Source organism: Crinia signifera, chromosome 2 (genome assembly GCF_055691185.1).
Source record: "Crinia signifera chromosome 2, ASM5569118v1, whole genome shotgun sequence".
NCBI lineage: Eukaryota > Metazoa > Chordata > Amphibia > Anura > Myobatrachidae > Crinia > Crinia signifera.
Genome location: NC_139218.1, coordinates 393096128 through 393113555, shown reverse-complemented (window position 1 = coordinate 393113555; position 17428 = coordinate 393096128). Strand labels below are relative to the sequence as shown.

At 47.1% G+C, this 17428-nt stretch overlaps 1 protein-coding gene across 9 annotated transcripts in view; it reads right to left on the bottom strand.

Moving 5' to 3' along the window:
* The window catches only part of LOC146058249 (uncharacterized), a 105791-nt gene that overhangs the window by 49100 nt on the left and 39263 nt on the right, over positions 1-17428 (bottom strand). For 8 of the 9 annotated variants that reach the window (XR_014469841.1, XR_014469840.1, XM_083170453.1 and 5 more), the window contains exons 3-6: positions 11028-11204; positions 8593-8704; positions 7818-7918; positions 7630-7702 (exon numbers count right to left, since the gene is read on the bottom strand). Coding sequence is in view for 7 of the 9 variants with exons in the window: in XM_083170453.1 (XP_083026579.1) it covers positions 7630-7702; positions 7818-7918; positions 8593-8704; positions 11028-11204 (463 nt within the window). In the remaining 2 variants the exon portion in view is untranslated. The remainder of the gene's footprint in view (positions 1-7629; positions 7703-7817; positions 7919-8592; positions 8705-11027; positions 11205-17428) is intronic. The other variant, XM_083170454.1, reaches the window with a different exon arrangement.

Genomic DNA, 17428 nt, shown 5'->3' with positions numbered 1-17428 from the left:
ATCTGTACGTACAACTTTATTACCTGCCTGACACTATAATCTGTACGTACAACCTTATTACCTGCCCTGACACTATAATCTGTACGTACAACCTTATTACCTGCCTGACACTTTAATCTGTATGTACAACCTTATTACCTGCCCTGACACTATAATCTGTACGTACAACCTTATTACCTGCCCTGACACTATAATCTGTACGTACAACCTTATTACCTGCCCTGACACTATAATCTGTACGTACAACCTTATTACCTGCCTGACACTATAATCTGTATGTACAACCTTATTACCTGCCTGACACTATAATCTGTACGTACAACCTTATTACCTGCCCTGACACTATAATCTGTACGTACAACCTTATTACCTGCCTGACACTATAATCTGTATGTACAACCTTATTACCTGCCTGACACTATAATCTGTATGTACAACCTTATTACCTGCCCTGACACTATAATCTGTACGTACAACCTTATTACCTGCCTGACACTATAATCTGTATGTACAACCTCATTACCTGCCCTGACACTATAATCTGTATGTACAACTTTATTACCTGCCTGACACTATAATCTGTACGTACAACCTTATTACCTGCCTGACACTATAATCTGTACGTACAACCTTATTACCTGCTCTGACACTATAATCTGTATGTACAACCTTATTACCTGCCCTGACACTATAATCTGTATGTACAACCTTATTACCTGCCTGACACTATAATCTGTACGTAAAACCTTATTACCTGCTCTGACACTATAATCTGTACGTACAACGTTATTAACTGCCTGACACTATAATCTGTATGTACAACCTTATTACCTGCCTGACACTATAATCTGTATGTACAACCTTATTACCTGCCTGACACTATAATCTGTATTACCTGCCTGACACTATAATCTGTATGTACAACCTTATTACCTGCCTGACACTATAATCTGTATGTACAACCTCATTACCTGCCCTGACACTATAATCTGTATGTACAACTTTATTACCTGCCTGACACTATAATCTGTACGTACAACCTTATTACCTGCATGACACTATAATCTGTACGTACAACTTTATTACCTGCCTGACACTATAATCTGTACGTACAACCTTATTACCTGCCTGACACTATAATCTGTATGTACAACCTTATTACCTGCCTGTCACTATAATCTGTATGTACAACCTTATTACCTGCCTGACACTATAATCTGTATTACCTGCCTGACACTATAATCTGTATGTACAACCTTATTACCTGCTCTGACACTATAATCTGTATGTACAACCTCATTACTTGCCCTGACACTATAATCTGTATGTACAACTTTATTACCTGCCTGACACTATAATCTGTACGTACAACCTTATTACCTGCCTGACACTATAATCTGTACGTACAACCTTATTACATGCCCTGACACTATAATCTGTACGTACAACCTTATTACCTGCCTGACACTATAATCTGTACGTACAACCTTATTACCTGCCTGACACTATAATCTGTACGTACAACTTTATTACCTGCCTGACACTATAATCTGTACGTACAACCTTATTACCTGCCCTGACACTATAATCTGTACGTACAACCTTATTACCTGCCTGACACTTTAATCTGTATGTACAACCTTATTACCTGCCTGTCACCATAATCTGTACGTACAACCTTATTTCCTGCCTGACACTATAATCTGTACGTACAACCTTATTACCTGCTCTGACACTATAATCTGTATGTACAACCTTATTACCTGCCTGACACTATAATCTGTACGTACAACCTTATTACCTGCCTCACACTATAATCTGTACGTACAACCTTATTACCTGCCTGACACTATAATCTGTACGTACAACCTTATTACCTGCCCTGACACTATAATCTGTACGTACAACCTTATTACCTGCCTGACACTATAATCTGTACGTACAACCTTATTACCTGCCTGACACTATAATCTGTATGTACAACCTTATTACCTGCCTGACACTATAATTTGTATGTACAACCTTATTACCTGCCTGACACTATAATCTGTACGTACAACCTTATTACCTGCCTGACACTAAAAACTGTATGTACAACCTTATTACCTGCTCTGACACTATAATCTGTATGTACAACCTTATTACCTGCCTGACACTATAATCTGTACGTACAACCTTATTACCTGCTCTGACACTATAATCTGTATGTACAACCTTATTACCTGCCCTGACACTATAATCTGTATGTACAACCTTATTACCTGCCTGACACTATAATCTGTACGTAAAACCTTATTACCTGCTCTGACACTATAATCTGTATGTACAACCTTATTACCTGCCTGACACTATAATCTGTATTACCTGCCTGACACTATAATCTGTATGTACAACCTTATTACCTGCCCTGACACTATAATCTCTACATACAACCTTATTACCTGCCTGACACTATAATCTGTATGTACAACCTTATTACCTGCTCTGAGACTATAATCTGTACGTACAACCTTATTACCTGCCTGACACTATAATCTGTACGTACAACCTTATTACCTGCCCTGACACTATAATCTGTACGTACAACCTTATTACCTGCCTGACGCTATAATCTGTATGTACAACCTTATTACCTGCTCTGACACTATAATCTGTATGTACAACCTCATTACCTGCCCTGACACTATAATCTGTATGTACAACTTTATTACCTGCCTGACACTATAATCTGTACGTACAACCTTATTACCTGCATGACACTATAATCTGTACGTACAACTTTATTACCTGCCTGACACTATAATCTGTACGTACAACCTTATTACCTGCCTGACACTATAATCTGTATGTACAACCTTATTACCTGCCTGTCACTATAATCTGTATGTAAAACCTTATTACCTGCCTGACACTATAATCTGTATTACCTGCCTGACACTATAATCTGTATGTACAACCTTATTACCTGCTCTGACACTATAATCTGTATGTACAACCTCATTACTTGCCCTGACACTATAATCTGTATGTACAACTTTATTACCTGCCTGACACTATAATCTGTACGTACAACCTTATTACCTGCCTGACACTATAATCTGTACGTACAACCTTATTACCTGCCCTGACACTATAATCTGTACGTACAACCTTATTACCTGCCTGACACTATAATCTGTACGTACAACCTTATTACCTGCCTGACACTATAATCTGTACGTACAACTTTATTACCTGCCTGACACTATAATCTGTACGTACAACCTTATTACCTGCCCTGACACTATAATCTGTACGTACAACCTTATTACCTGCCTGACACTTTAATCTGTATGTACAACCTTATTACCTGCCTGTCACCATAATCTGTACGTACAACCTTATTACCTGCCCTGACACTATAATCTGTACGTACAACCTTATTACCTGCCCTGACACTATAATCTGTACGTACAACCTTATTACCTGCCCTGACACTATAATCTGTACGTACAACCTTATTACCTGCCTGACACTATAATCTGTATGTACAACCTTATTACCTGCCTGACACTATAATCTGTACGTACAACCTTATTACCTGCCTGACACTATAATCTGTATGTACAACCTTATTACCTGCCTGACAATATAATCTGTATGTACAACCTTATTACCTGCCTGACACTATAATCTGTATGTACAACCTTATTACCTGCCCTGACACTATAATCTGTAAGTACAACCTTAGGTACTTGTTTCCTAGAACGGCCACAATCGTGAGTGATCGTGGCTCTTAATTAAGGGACACGATCCTCACGATGTGGCCGATTTTTTACAATTTTTTCACTTTGAATGACAGAAATCGGGTCAATCGGTCGGTCGCGACCAATTAAAATCGGCCGCGATGCGACCGACCGATTCACCCGATTTTTCCATAGACTTCAATGTTAAAAAATCTTTTAACATTGAAATCGGGAGGATCGCGTTGGTCTTGTGCCATTATAATGGCACAAGATTAGATGGACTTGATTAAGTCCATCTCACATAGGGAAAAATGATAAAAAAGGTGAAATGGCCCAATATGACCCATTTCACATTTTTTATGTGCCCGCCATGACCCCACGATAGACGTCAACCCGAAGCGTGGCGAGCGCAGCGAGCCCGCGAGGGGCGGCGGTACGCGTCCTCCGACCTTTTCATTCCCCTACTATCCACGTCGGCGTGGAGTTGAGAATATATAGTGTGGCGAGCGCAGCGAGCCACCGAGCCCGAAGCGTGGCGAGCGCAGCGAGCCCCGCGAGGGGACGCGTATACCTGTGAAGTTATACGCGTCCCCTCGCGGGGCTCGCTGCGCTCGCCACGCTTCGGGCTCGGTGGCTCGCTGCGCTCGCCACACTTTATATTCTCAACTCCACGCCGACGTGGATAGTAGGGGAATGAAAAGGTCGGAGGACGCGCACCGCCGCCCCTCGCGGGCTCGCTGCGCTCGCCACGCTTCGGGTTGACGTCTATCGTGGGGTCTAGCCCACTTAGTAACATTTGGGGGGGCAATTGAAAAAAATCTGGTGAAAAAAAAAAAAAATCGGGTGAAAAATCGGTCGGTCGGATCGGTCGCATCGTATGCGACCAAATCGCATGCGATGCGATCGATCCGATTTTTTATCTTACGACCACAACGATCTAAATCGTTGTGGCCGTGCTAGGAAACAAGTACCCAACCTTATTACCTGCCTGACACTATAATCTGTACGTACAACCTTATTACCTGCCCTGACACTATAATCTGTACGTACAACCTTATTACCTGCTCTGACACTATAATCTGTATGTACAACCTCATTACCTGCCCTGACACTATAATCTGTATGTACAACTTTATTACCTGCCTGACACTATAATCTGTACGTACAACCTTATTTCCTGCCTGACACTATAATCTGTACGTACAACCTTATTACCTGCTCTGACACTATAATCTGTATGTACAACCTTATTACCTGCCTGACACTATAATCTGTACGTACAACCTTATTACCTGCCTCACACTATAATCTGTACGTACAACCTTATTACCTGCCTGACACTATAATCTGTACGTACAACCTTATTACCTGCCCTGACACTATAATCTGTACGTACAACCTTATTACCTGCCTGACACTATAATCTGTACGTACAACCTTATTACCTGCCTGACACTATAATCTGTATGTACAACCTTATTACCTGCCTGACACTATAATTTGTATGTACAACCTTATTACCTGCCTGACACTATAATCTGTACGTACAACCTTATTACCTGCCTGACACTAAAAACTGTATGTACAACTTTATTACCTGCCTGACGCTATAATTTCTACATACAACCTTATTACCTGCCCTGACACTATAATCTGTATGTACAACCTTATTACCTGCCTGACACTATAATCTGTATTACCTGCCTGACACTATAATCTGTATGTACAACCTTATTACCTGCCCTGACACTATAATCTCTACATACAACCTTATTACCTGCCTGACACTATAATCTGTACGTACAACCTTATTACCTGCCCTGACACTATAATCTGTACGTACAACCTTATTACCTGCCTGACGCTATAATCTGTATGTACAACCTTATTACCTGCTCTGACACTATAATCTGTATGTACAACCTCATTACCTGCCCTGACACTATAATCTGTATGTACAACTTTATTACCTGCCTGACACTATAATCTGTACGTACAACCTTATTACCTGCATGACACTATAATCTGTACGTACAACTTTATTACCTGCCTGACACTATAATCTGTACGTACAACCTTATTACCTGCCTGACACTATAATCTGTATGTACAACCTTATTACCTGCCTGTCACTATAATCTGTATGTACAACCTTATTACCTGCCTGACACTATAATCTGTATTACCTCGTGACACTATAATCTGTATGTACAACCTTATTACCTGCTCTGACACTATAATCTGTATGTACAACCTCATTACTTGCCCTGACACTATAATCTGTATGTACAACTTTATTACCTGCCTGACACTATAATCTGTACGTACAACCTTATTACCTGCCTGACACTATAATCTGTACGTACAACCTTATTACCTGCTCTGACACTATAATCTGTATGTACAACCTTATTACCTGCCTGACACTATAATCTGTATGTACAACCTCATTACCTGCCCTGACACTATAATCTGTATGTACAACTTTATTACCTGCCTGACACTATAATCTGTACGTACAACCTTATTACCTGCATGACACTATAATCTGTACGTACAACTTTATTACCTGCCTGACACTATAATCTGTACGTACAACCTTATTACCTGCCTGACACTATAATCTGTATGTACAACCTTATTACCTGCCTGTCACTATAATCTGTATGTACAACCTTATTACCTGCCTGACACTATAATCTGTATTACCTGCCTGACACTATAATCTGTATGTACAACCTTATTACCTGCTCTGACACTATAATCTGTATGTACAACCTTATTACTTGCCCTGACACTATAATCTGTATGTACAACTTTATTACCTGCCTGACACTATAATCTGTACGTACAACCTTATTACCTGCCTGACACTATAATCTGTACGTACAACCTTATTACCTGCCCTGACACTATAATCTGTACGTACAACCTTATTACCTGCCTGACACTATAATCTGTACGTACAACCTTATTACCTGCCTGACACTATAATCTGTACGTACAACTTTATTACCTGCCTGACACTATAATCTGTACGTACAACCTTATTACCTGCCCTGACACTATAATCTGTACGTACAACCTTATTACCTGCCTGACACTTTAATCTGTATGTACAACCTTATTACCTGCCTGTCACCATAATCTGTACGTACAACCTTATTACCTGCCCTGACACTATAATCTGTACGTACAACCTTATTACCTGCCCTGACACTATAATCTGTACGTACAACCTTATTACCTGCCCTGACACTATAATCTGTACGTACAACCTTATTACCTGCCTGACACTATAATCTGTATGTACAACCTTATTACCTGCCTGACACTATAATCTGTACGTACAACCTTATTACCTGCCTGACACTATAATCTGTATGTACAACCTTATTACCTGCCTGACAATATAATCTGTATGTACAACCTTATTACCTGCCTGACACTATAATCTGTACGTACAACCTTATTACCTGCCTGACACTATAAACTGTATGTACAACCTTATTACCTGCTCTGACACTATAATCTGTATGTACAACCTCATTACCTGCCCTGACACTAAAAACTGTATGTACAACCTTATTACCTGCCTGACACTATAATCTATACGTACAACCTTATTACCTGCCTGACACTATAATCTGTACATATAACCTTATTACCTGCTCTGACACTATAATCTGTATGTACAACCTTATTACCTGCTCTGACACTATAATCTGTGCGTACAACTTTATTACCTGCCCTGACACCATAATCTGTGCGTACAACGTTATTACCTGCCTGACACTATAATCTGTGCGTACAACTTTATTACCTGCCCTGACACTATAATCTGTATAGGCTACAATTACCCACAATGTATCAGTCATGTGACCCAATCCTGCTGTGGTCTCACCTGAGCTGCTGGGATCAGGGATCGGCTGCTCTTCCTTACACTGCGGGTGATACATCCTGTGTCCCGGCTCATCCTGCCATACAAGGACAGAGATATTATTACACCGAGCGTCTATACCAGAAGGATACACAGGATAAGGATATGACAGTAACATAATACAGAAGAGATAATGTATCCAGTCCCGCTACCTGATCATCCTCTATGAGAATACAGTCCTCTTCCTTTATATGATGCCGGGAATACAGAGGGGTCTCACATCGTCCTGGGGGGCTTCTAGAGCTACACTCACCTGCGGGGAGAACAGACAATGACAGCCATGTAGCAATGCTTAGTAATAACAGCAGCACATATCACTGCACAGGACCTGTCACTAGGTGTCGGGAGTAACAGCCCTGCACCGTTACGTGTATCTGGGTGGGATGTCACCTCCAGAGGGTCATCATGACCAGTGACACTGGGGGAAGAATGTGTCATCCAACCTTCCACCACCAGCCCCAACATCCGATAGACGGGGGTCAGATGTCAGCTGGAAATGGCAGTCGCTTTGGACCCACATGCAAAGTGATGGAGGCAAATTAGGGGGATGCAGTTTAAATCCCGGCGGTCGGGATCCCAGCGTTCAGAATCCCGACACTTTCTCCCTCCGTGGGTGTCCACTACACCCCTGGAGGGAGAATAAATTAGTGTGCCGAGCGTAGCGAGGCACCGGGCCCGCTGCGTGGCGAGTGCAGCGAGCCCGCAAGGGGGGACGATCCACGTCCCCCCCTTGTCGGGATTTTGGTGGTCGGGATTCCAGCGTCGGGATTTTGAACGCCGGGATCCCGACCGCCGGGATTTCATACTGAATCCCAATTAGGCCCAAACTGCAGCCATCAGTAACAACCAATCACCTGGTAGAGGGGCGGAGAGAAGTGACTGGATGGTGCAGGATACAGACACACCCCCTGACAGACGTCCTCTTACCCACTGAGTCAGGCAGCTGCGGAGGGTCCATTACATCATCCTTGTGTCCGCCTGAATAGTCCCACTCTGTCACAGAGACCGAGACCTCCATATCCTTACACTTCCCAGGCACCTGCAGCATAGGAGAGCTGGTTACATGACTTACCCACACACCTAGGAGTACTGTGTAATACATTCCCCTGCAGGGCACTATGGGAGATGATGGGTCAGGGATCAATTATAGAGTGTGCCCTGACCAATCACCAGGGGTCCAGTGATATCAGTATTGTTACACTATAGTACAACATAAATCAGTGACCAATCAAAAGGACATATAGCATTTATTATACAAAAAATTGTTTTCTCCAAAGCGATATACAGATGTAGCGCTTCACAGCCAGCGCCGGGGCTTGCCAGTGGCGCTCCATCTGACTGGGAAGCACGAGCGTCCCACACGCACGAGGGACACGAACCCTGCCCGTCTCCGCTGCAGTGAACTGGTGGCGACGCGGCGGGGAATCAGGTGGAGCTCCGTTGTAAGGGGATGTGCACGCACATCCCCTTCCGTGGGCTGGCGGTTGGTTATACGACCGTCAGCCCCTGTAAGAATGACCTGCATGTATAGCCATATGTATAACTAGCGGCTATACCCAACTCTGCTCAGGTGCCCTGTTACCCGCAGCACTGTCACATGCAAGTGAAGATACTCCTCCAGGCATTGTCAAAACTGGTAAGAAGCACAGGGTACCCCTCCTACAGAAGACCTCCCACAGACCCCTCCTACAGAAGACCTCCCACAGACCCCTCCTACAGAAGACCACCCACAGACCCCTCCTACAGAAGACCGCCCACACACCCCTCCTACAGAAGACCGCCCACACACCCCTCCTACAGAAGACCGCCCACACACCCCTCCTACAGAAGACCGCCCACAGACCCCTCCTGCGGAAGACCGCCCACAGACCCCTCCTGCGGAAGACCGCCCACAGACCCCTCCTGCGGAAGACCGCCCGCAGACCCCCTCCTGCAGAAGACAGCCCACAGACCCCTGCTAGGGAAGACAGCCCACAGACCCCTGCTAGGGAAAACCGCCCACAGACCCCTGCTAGGGAAGACCGCCCACAGACCCCTGCTAGGGAAGACCGCCCACAGACCCCTGCTAGGGAAGACCGCCCACAGACCCCTGCTAGGGAAGACCGCCCACAGACCCCCTCCTGCGGACCGCCCACAGACCCCCGCTAGGGAAGACTGCCCACAGCCCCCTCCTGCAGAAGACCGCCCACAGCCCCCTCCTGCAGAAGACCGCCCACAGAACCCTCCTGCGGAAGACCGTCGAAAGAACCCTCCTGCGGAAGACCGTCGAAAGAACCCTCCTGCGGATGACCACCCACAGACCCCCTCCTGCAGAAGACCACCCGCAGACGCCTCCTGCAGAAGACCGCCCGCAGACCCCCTCCTGTGGAAGACCGCCCACAGACCCCTGCTAGGGAAGACCGCCCACAGACCCCTGCTAGGGAAGACCGCCCAAAGACTCCTGCTAGGGAAGACCGTCCACAGACCCCTCCTGCTGAAGACCGCCCACAGACCCCTGACCACTGAGGTCTTATGATATTTAGCCTAAGACCTGCCTGGGAAAATGACATATACAATGATGAAATTTATATCAGATTCGGTTCCATGCTTTCAGAGTTTATCTTAATCAGACTCTTATTTATAGAATAATCCAATGTGGTTATTGAGCAAACAGCAACTTTTCTAATCAGTGTGATATGAACCCAAGTTTAACCATATATGATGCTGAAGGCTGAGGTGTGTTCAACCACCCGGAGTATGGGTACAGTATCTCAGAGCCCGCCCGCGTCCCCAACACTGGTATAGCTACAGAATATATATAGGCGCGATGATGTACAGATGGAGTCGCAGTGATCTAGCTCGCACAAGCATGCACGTCCCAGTCCCACAAATGGGGCTTGCAAGGGTGTGCGGCCGCCTGCGAGGCGGAGACATGCGGCCGCCAGCGAGGCGGGGACGTGCGGCCTCCAGCGAGGCGGGGACGTGCGGCCTCCAGCGAGGTGGGGATGTGCGGCCACCAGCGAGGCGGAGACGTGCGGCCACCAGCGAGGCGGAGACGTGCGGCCGTCAGTGAGGCGGGGATGTGTGGCCACCAGCGAGGCGGGGATGTGCGGCCACCAGCGAGGCGGAGATGTGCGGCCACCAGCGAGGCGGGGATGTGCGGCCACCAGCGAGTCGGAGACGTGCGGCCGTCAGTAGGGTGTGCCCTGTGTGTATTTCTATACGGATTGGAAGTCCTGTGAGTGCCGCCCCTGTGTTTGCCGCTACACCTGGTGTCTCTATACCTGGAATGACACCGAGTCATTGGTTACAGTACTACAACCGGTTCCGGGGTTTCGGAGTTTATCAGACAGACGTTATAAGATGTATAGATAGGAGCTCACCTTTCTGTGATATACCTCAGTAGGTGCCAGGATAATCCCATCACGGTTCCTCTCCTCTGATGGTGCATGAGGTGGAGCCTCTGTGTTTGGGCTCTGGGTGCCGCTGCTTCTGTCTGGTACAGGGCGGCCGCTGATGTCCGTCACCTGGTCACCTGACTTTCTCACAACAATGAAATCCTATGAGACACAACAGTGAAAGCCCAAATAAAGCAACACGTACAGATGTCATTACACTACGGAATTACTTCATTTACCCCCAGCGGTATAATTAGATTAAGAGAGCAATATCATATATTAAATAATTAAGGGACAATGACATCTTTTTGGTATTGGGGACAATACATTGGAGAGTCTTGAACAGAAGTAACAATTATTATTTTACCATGTGACCACCATAAATGGTTCCCTATCATAAAAACATTTTTATTGCCCCCATCAGTGATCCATTAATATTGCCCCCTTACTCTAATAAAGTATTGCTATCTCTCATTGGGCCTTATTCTAGTTCACTCTTAGAGGCAAAATCCTTCTTAGATGGACAAAATCATGTGCACTGCAGGGGGGCAGATGTAACAGGTGCAGATATAATATGATTTGGGCGAGTTATTTTGTTTCTGTGCAGGGAAAATACGGACTGCTTTATTTCTACACTGCCATATAGATCTCACTTTGAAGTAAAACACCCCCAAAATCTAATTCTCGCTGCACATGTTACATCTGCCCCCCTGCAGTGCACATGGTTTTGTCCAGCTAAGAAGGAATTTGCCTCTAAGAGTGAACTAGAATAAGGCCCATTACATATCTCATACATTAATTATCCCCCCTCCCTAAATAATACTGCCCCATAGTATAACTAATAATGTTTTATTCCTCTTAATCAGGGACATACTGGGTAATTGTGGATAAAATAGGGGCGGGATCAGGGCTTATGGGGCGGAGTCACAGGGTATTGGCCTCATGACACGCCCCCTTTTCCCTGTCCCCCTCACACGGTCACTGTATGATGTTAAAACTGCTTTAAAGAGGTGAGCGGATGGAGGACCGGAGGGGCAGATGTACTAAGCCTGGTGAGGAGATAAAGTGGCTATAAACACAACAGCCAATCAACTCCTAACTGCCATTTTGCAAACATAGCTGATTGGCTGGAGCATGATCACTTCATCGCTATTGCTGCATGTCACACTATGACATCACAAATGCTCTGTCACTCAGAGAATCTCCCCTGTTGGGAAGTTGTTGTCGTCCAGAGAAGAAGCAGATTTCTCTCTCTCTCCTGTGATATCGGTTATAATCCGTGTTTCTCTGACATTTTGAGGTTACCTGTAATTCAGGACCAGACATGGGCTGTCTATGCAGCAAGATGTGCGTCCCTGCACCGCGGAGAAAGGTCAGTGCGCTGGTATATTTATATATTGTACTGTGCACATAGACGATACTCCCTGTATGTAGTGTTAGGGGTACATGGGTGGGTGACGCTCCCTGTATGTAGTGTTAGGGGTACATGGGTGGGTGACGCTCCCTGTATGTAGTGTTAACGGTACATGGGTGGGTGACGCTCCCTGTATGTAGTGTTAACGGTACATGGGTGGGTGACGCTCCCTGTATGTAGTGTTAGGGGTACATGGGTGGGTGACGCTCCCTGTACGTAGTGTTAGGGGTACATGGGTGGGTGACGCTCCCTGTACGTAGTGTTAGGGGTACATGGGTGGGTGACGCTCCCTGTACGTAGTGTTAGGGGTACATGGGTGGGTGACGCTCCCTGTACGTAGTGTTAGGGGTACATGGGTGGGTGACGTTCCCTGTACGTAATGTTAGGGGTACATGGGTGGGTGACGCTCCCTGTATGTAGTGTTAGGGGTACATGGGTGGGTGACGCTCCCTGTATGTAGTGTTAGGGGTACATGGGTGGGTGTTGCTCCCTGTATGTAGTGTTAGGGGTACATGGGTGGGTGACGCTCCCTGTATGTAGTGTTAGGGGTACATGGGTGGGTGACGCTCCCTGTATGTAGTGTTAGGGGTACATGGGTGGGTGACGCTCCCTGTATGTAGTGTTAGGGGTACATGGGTGGGTGACGCTCCCTGTATGTAGTGTTAGGGGTACATGGGTGGGTGACGCTCCCTGTATGTAGTGTTAGGGGTACATGGGTGGGTGACGCTCCCTGTATGTAATGTTAGGGGTACATGGGTGGGTGACGCTCCCTGTATGTAGTGTTAGGGGTACATGGGTGGATGACGCTCCCTGTATGTAGTGTTAGGGGTACATGGGTGGGTGACGCTCCCTGTATGGAATGTTAGGGGTACATGGGTGGGTGACGCTCCCTGTATGTAGTGTTAGGGGTACATGGGTGGGGGACGCTCCCTGTATGTAGTGTTAGGGGTACATGGGTGGGTGACGCTCCCTGTATGTAGTGTTAGGGGTACATGGGTGGGTGACGCTCCCTGTATGTAGTGTTAGGGGTACATGGGTGGGTGACGCTCCCTGTATGTAGTGTTAGGGGTACATGGGTGGGTGACGCTCCCTGTATGTAGTGTTAGGGGTACATGGGTGGATGACGCTCCCTGTATGTAGTGTTAGGGGTACATGGGTGGGTGACGCTCCCTGTATGTAGTGTTAGGGGTACATGGGTGGGGGACGCTCCCTGTATGTAGTGTTAGGGGTACATGGGTGGGTGACGCTCCCTGTATGGAATGTTAGGGGTACATGGGTGGGTGACGCTCCCTGTATGTAGTGTTAGGGGTACATGGGTGGGTGACGCTCCCTGTATGTAGCGTTAGGGGTACATGGGTGGGTGACGCTCCCTGTATGTAGTGTTAGGGGTACATGGGTGGGGGACGCTCCCTGTATGTAGTGTTAGGGGTACATGGGTGGGGGACGCTCCCTGTATGTAGTGTTAGGGGTACATGGGTGGGGGACGCTCCCTGTATGTAGTGTTAGGGGTACATGGGTGGGGGACGCTCCCTGTATGTAGTGTTAGGGGTACATGGGTGGGTGACGCTCCCTGTATGTAGTGTTAGGGGTACATGGGTGGGTGACGCTCCCTGTATGTAGTGTTCGGGGTACATGGGTGGGTGACGCTCCCTGTATGTAGTGTTCGGGGTACATGGGTGGGTGACGCTCCCTGTATGTAGTGTTAGGGGTACATGGGTGGGTGACGCTCCCTGTATGTAGTGTTAGGGGTACATGGGTGGGTGACGCTCCCTGTATGTAGTGTTAGGGGTACATGGGTGGTTGACGCTCCTTGTATGTAGTGTTAGGGGTACATGGGTGGGGGACGCTCCCTGTATGTAGTGTTAGGGGTACATGGGTGGGTGACGCTCCCTGTATGTAGTGTTAGGGGTACATGGGTGGGGGACGCTCCCTGTATGTAGTGTTAGGGGTACATGGGTGGGTGACGCTCCCTGTATGTAGTGTTAGGGGTACATGGGTGGGTGTTGCTCCCTGTATGTAGTGTTAGGGGTACATGGGTGGGTGACGCTCCCTGTATGTAGTGTTAGGGGTACATGGGTGGGTGACGCTCCCTGTATGTAGTGTTAGGGGTACATGGGTGGGTGACGCTCCCTGTATGTAGTGTTAGGGGTACATGGGTGGGTGACGCTCCCTGTATGTAGTGTTAGGGGTACATGGGTGGGTGACGCTCCCTGTATGTAATGTTAGGGGTACATGGGTGGGTGACGCTCCCTGTATGTAGTGTTAGGGGTACATGGGTGGATGACGCTCCCTGTATGTAGTGTTAGGGGTACATGGGTGGGGGACGCTCCCTGTATGTAGTGTTAGGGGTACATGGGTGGGTGACGCTCCCTGTATGTAGTGTTAGGGGTACATGGGTGGGTGACGCTCCCTGTATGTAGTGTTAGGGGTACATGGGTGGGTGACGCTCCCTGTATGTAGTGTTAGGGGTACATGGGTGGATGACGCTCCCTGTATGTAGTGTTAGGGGTACATGGGTGGGTGACGCTCCCTGTATGTAGTGTTAGGGGTACATGGGTGGGTGACGCTCCCTGTATGTAGTGTTAGGGGTACATGGGTGGGGGACGCTCCCTGTATGTAGTGTTAGGGGTACATGGGTGGGTGACGCTCCCTGTATGGAATGTTAGGGGTACATGGGTGGGTGACGCTCCCTGTATGTAGTGTTAGGGGTACATGGGTGGGTGACGCTCCCTGTATGTAGCGTTAGGGGTACATGGGTGGGTGACGCTCCCTGTATGTAGTGTTAGGGGTACATGGGTGGGTGACGCTCCCTGTATGTAGTGTTAGGGGTACATGGGTGGGGGACGCTCCCTGTATGTAGTGTTAGGGGTACATGGGTGGGTGACGCTCCCTGTATGTAGTGTTAGGGGTACATGGGTGGGTGACGCTCCCTGTATGTAGTGTTAGGGGTACATGGGTGGGTGACGCTCCCTGTATGTAGTGTTAGGGGTACATGGGTGGGTGACGCTCCCTGTATGGAATGTTAGGGGTACATGGGTGGGTGACGCTCCCTGTATGTAGTGTTAGGGGTACATGGGTGGGTGACGCTCCCTGTATGTAGCGTTAGGGGTACATGGGTGGGTGACGCTCCCTGTATGTAGTGTTAGGGGTACATGGGTGGGTGACGCTCCCTGTATGTAGTGTTAGGGGTACATGGGTGGGGGACGCTCCCTGTATGTAGTGTTAGGGGTACATGGGTGGGTGACGCTCCCTGTATGTAGTGTTAGGGGTACATGGGTGGGTGTTGCTCCCTGTATGTAGTGTTAGGGGTACATGGGTGGGTGACGCTCCCTGTATGTAGTGTTAGGGGTACATGGGTGGGTGACGCTCCCTGTATGTAGTGTTCGGGGTACATGGGTGGGGGACGCTCCCTGTATGTAGTGTTAGGGGTACATGGGTGGGTGACGCTCCCTGTATGTAGTGTTAGGGGTACATGGGTGGGGGACGCTCCTTGTATGTAGTGTTAGGGGTACATGGGTGGGTGACGCTCCCTGTATGTAGTGTTAGGGGTACATGGGTGGGTGACGCTCCCTGTATGTAGTGTTAGGGGTACATGGGTGGGTGACGCTCCCTGTATGTAGTGTTAGGGGTACATGGGTGGGTGACGCTCCCTGTATGTAGTGTTAGGGGTACATGGGTGGGGGACGCTCCCTGTATGTAGTGTTAGGGGTACAGGAGCACACTCTTGTTAGCCCTGGTTAGCACTTGGGAGTGGGTATAGGTGACCCTTGTGGTCCTGCTCATGTGGGTCTGATAGTAACAGTCACATATATCCACCTGCCCCTTCTCCTCCCGCCAGACTAACTGCCACTAACTGCCCCCTGGTGACCCTCATACCAGGGGAAGCGCATGATGTGACCAAACATGGCCCATTCCAGGAGGGACACAGCGCTCCTGGACTTCCCTCTGACATCAGGATTGCTGTATGTAGCCAGGGAGTGACGGCTTTTCCCATTATATATATTTTCGGAATCTAGAAAAACTAAAATGTGTCTTTCTGTACAAACTTAGTTTACAGTGGAAGATAAGTTACATAGGAGCGTATTAAAACACGGATGAGCCGCCTAAAAAAATTCCAAATCAAAATTGGTCATTTCTTTAATAATTAAAAACCACATTTTTCCCTCTGAAACTCCGCTGCTTTGTCCATTTTATGGTTTGCTTTATTCTGTCTGCTGTACTGTATCTCATCAATGTGGTCTATGTCCCCCAAATGGACCTGTGATACTTATTCTGTCTGCTGTATTGTATCTCATCAATGTGGTCTATGTCCCCCAAATGGACCTGTGATACTTATTCTGTCTGCTGTATTGTATCTCATCAATGTGGTCTATGTCCCCCAAATGGACCTGTGATACTTATTCTGTCTGCTGTACTGTATCTCATCAATGTGGTCTATGTCCCCCAAATGGACCTGTGATACTTATTCTGTCTGCTGTACTGTATCTCATCAATGTGGTCTATGTCCCCCAAATGGACCTGTGATACTTATTCTGTCTGCTGTACTGTATCTCATCAATGTGGTCTATGTCCCCCAAATGGACCTGTGATACTTATTGTCTGCTGTACTGTATCTCATCAATGTGGTCTATGTCCCCCAAATGGACATGTGATACTTATTGTCTGCTGTACTGTATCTCATCAATGTGGTCTATGTCCCCCAAATGGACCTGTGATACTTATTCTGTCTGCTGTACTGTATCTCATCAATGTGGTCTATGTCCCCCAAATGGACCTGTGATACTTATTCTGTCTGCTGTATTGTATCTCATCAATGTGGTCTATGTCCCCCAAATGGACCTGTGAGACTTATTCTGTCTGCTGTACTGTATCTCATCAATGTGGTCTATGTCACCCAAATGGACCTGTGATACTTATTCTGTCTGCTGTATTGTATCTCATCAATGTGGTCTATGTCCCCCAAATGGACCTG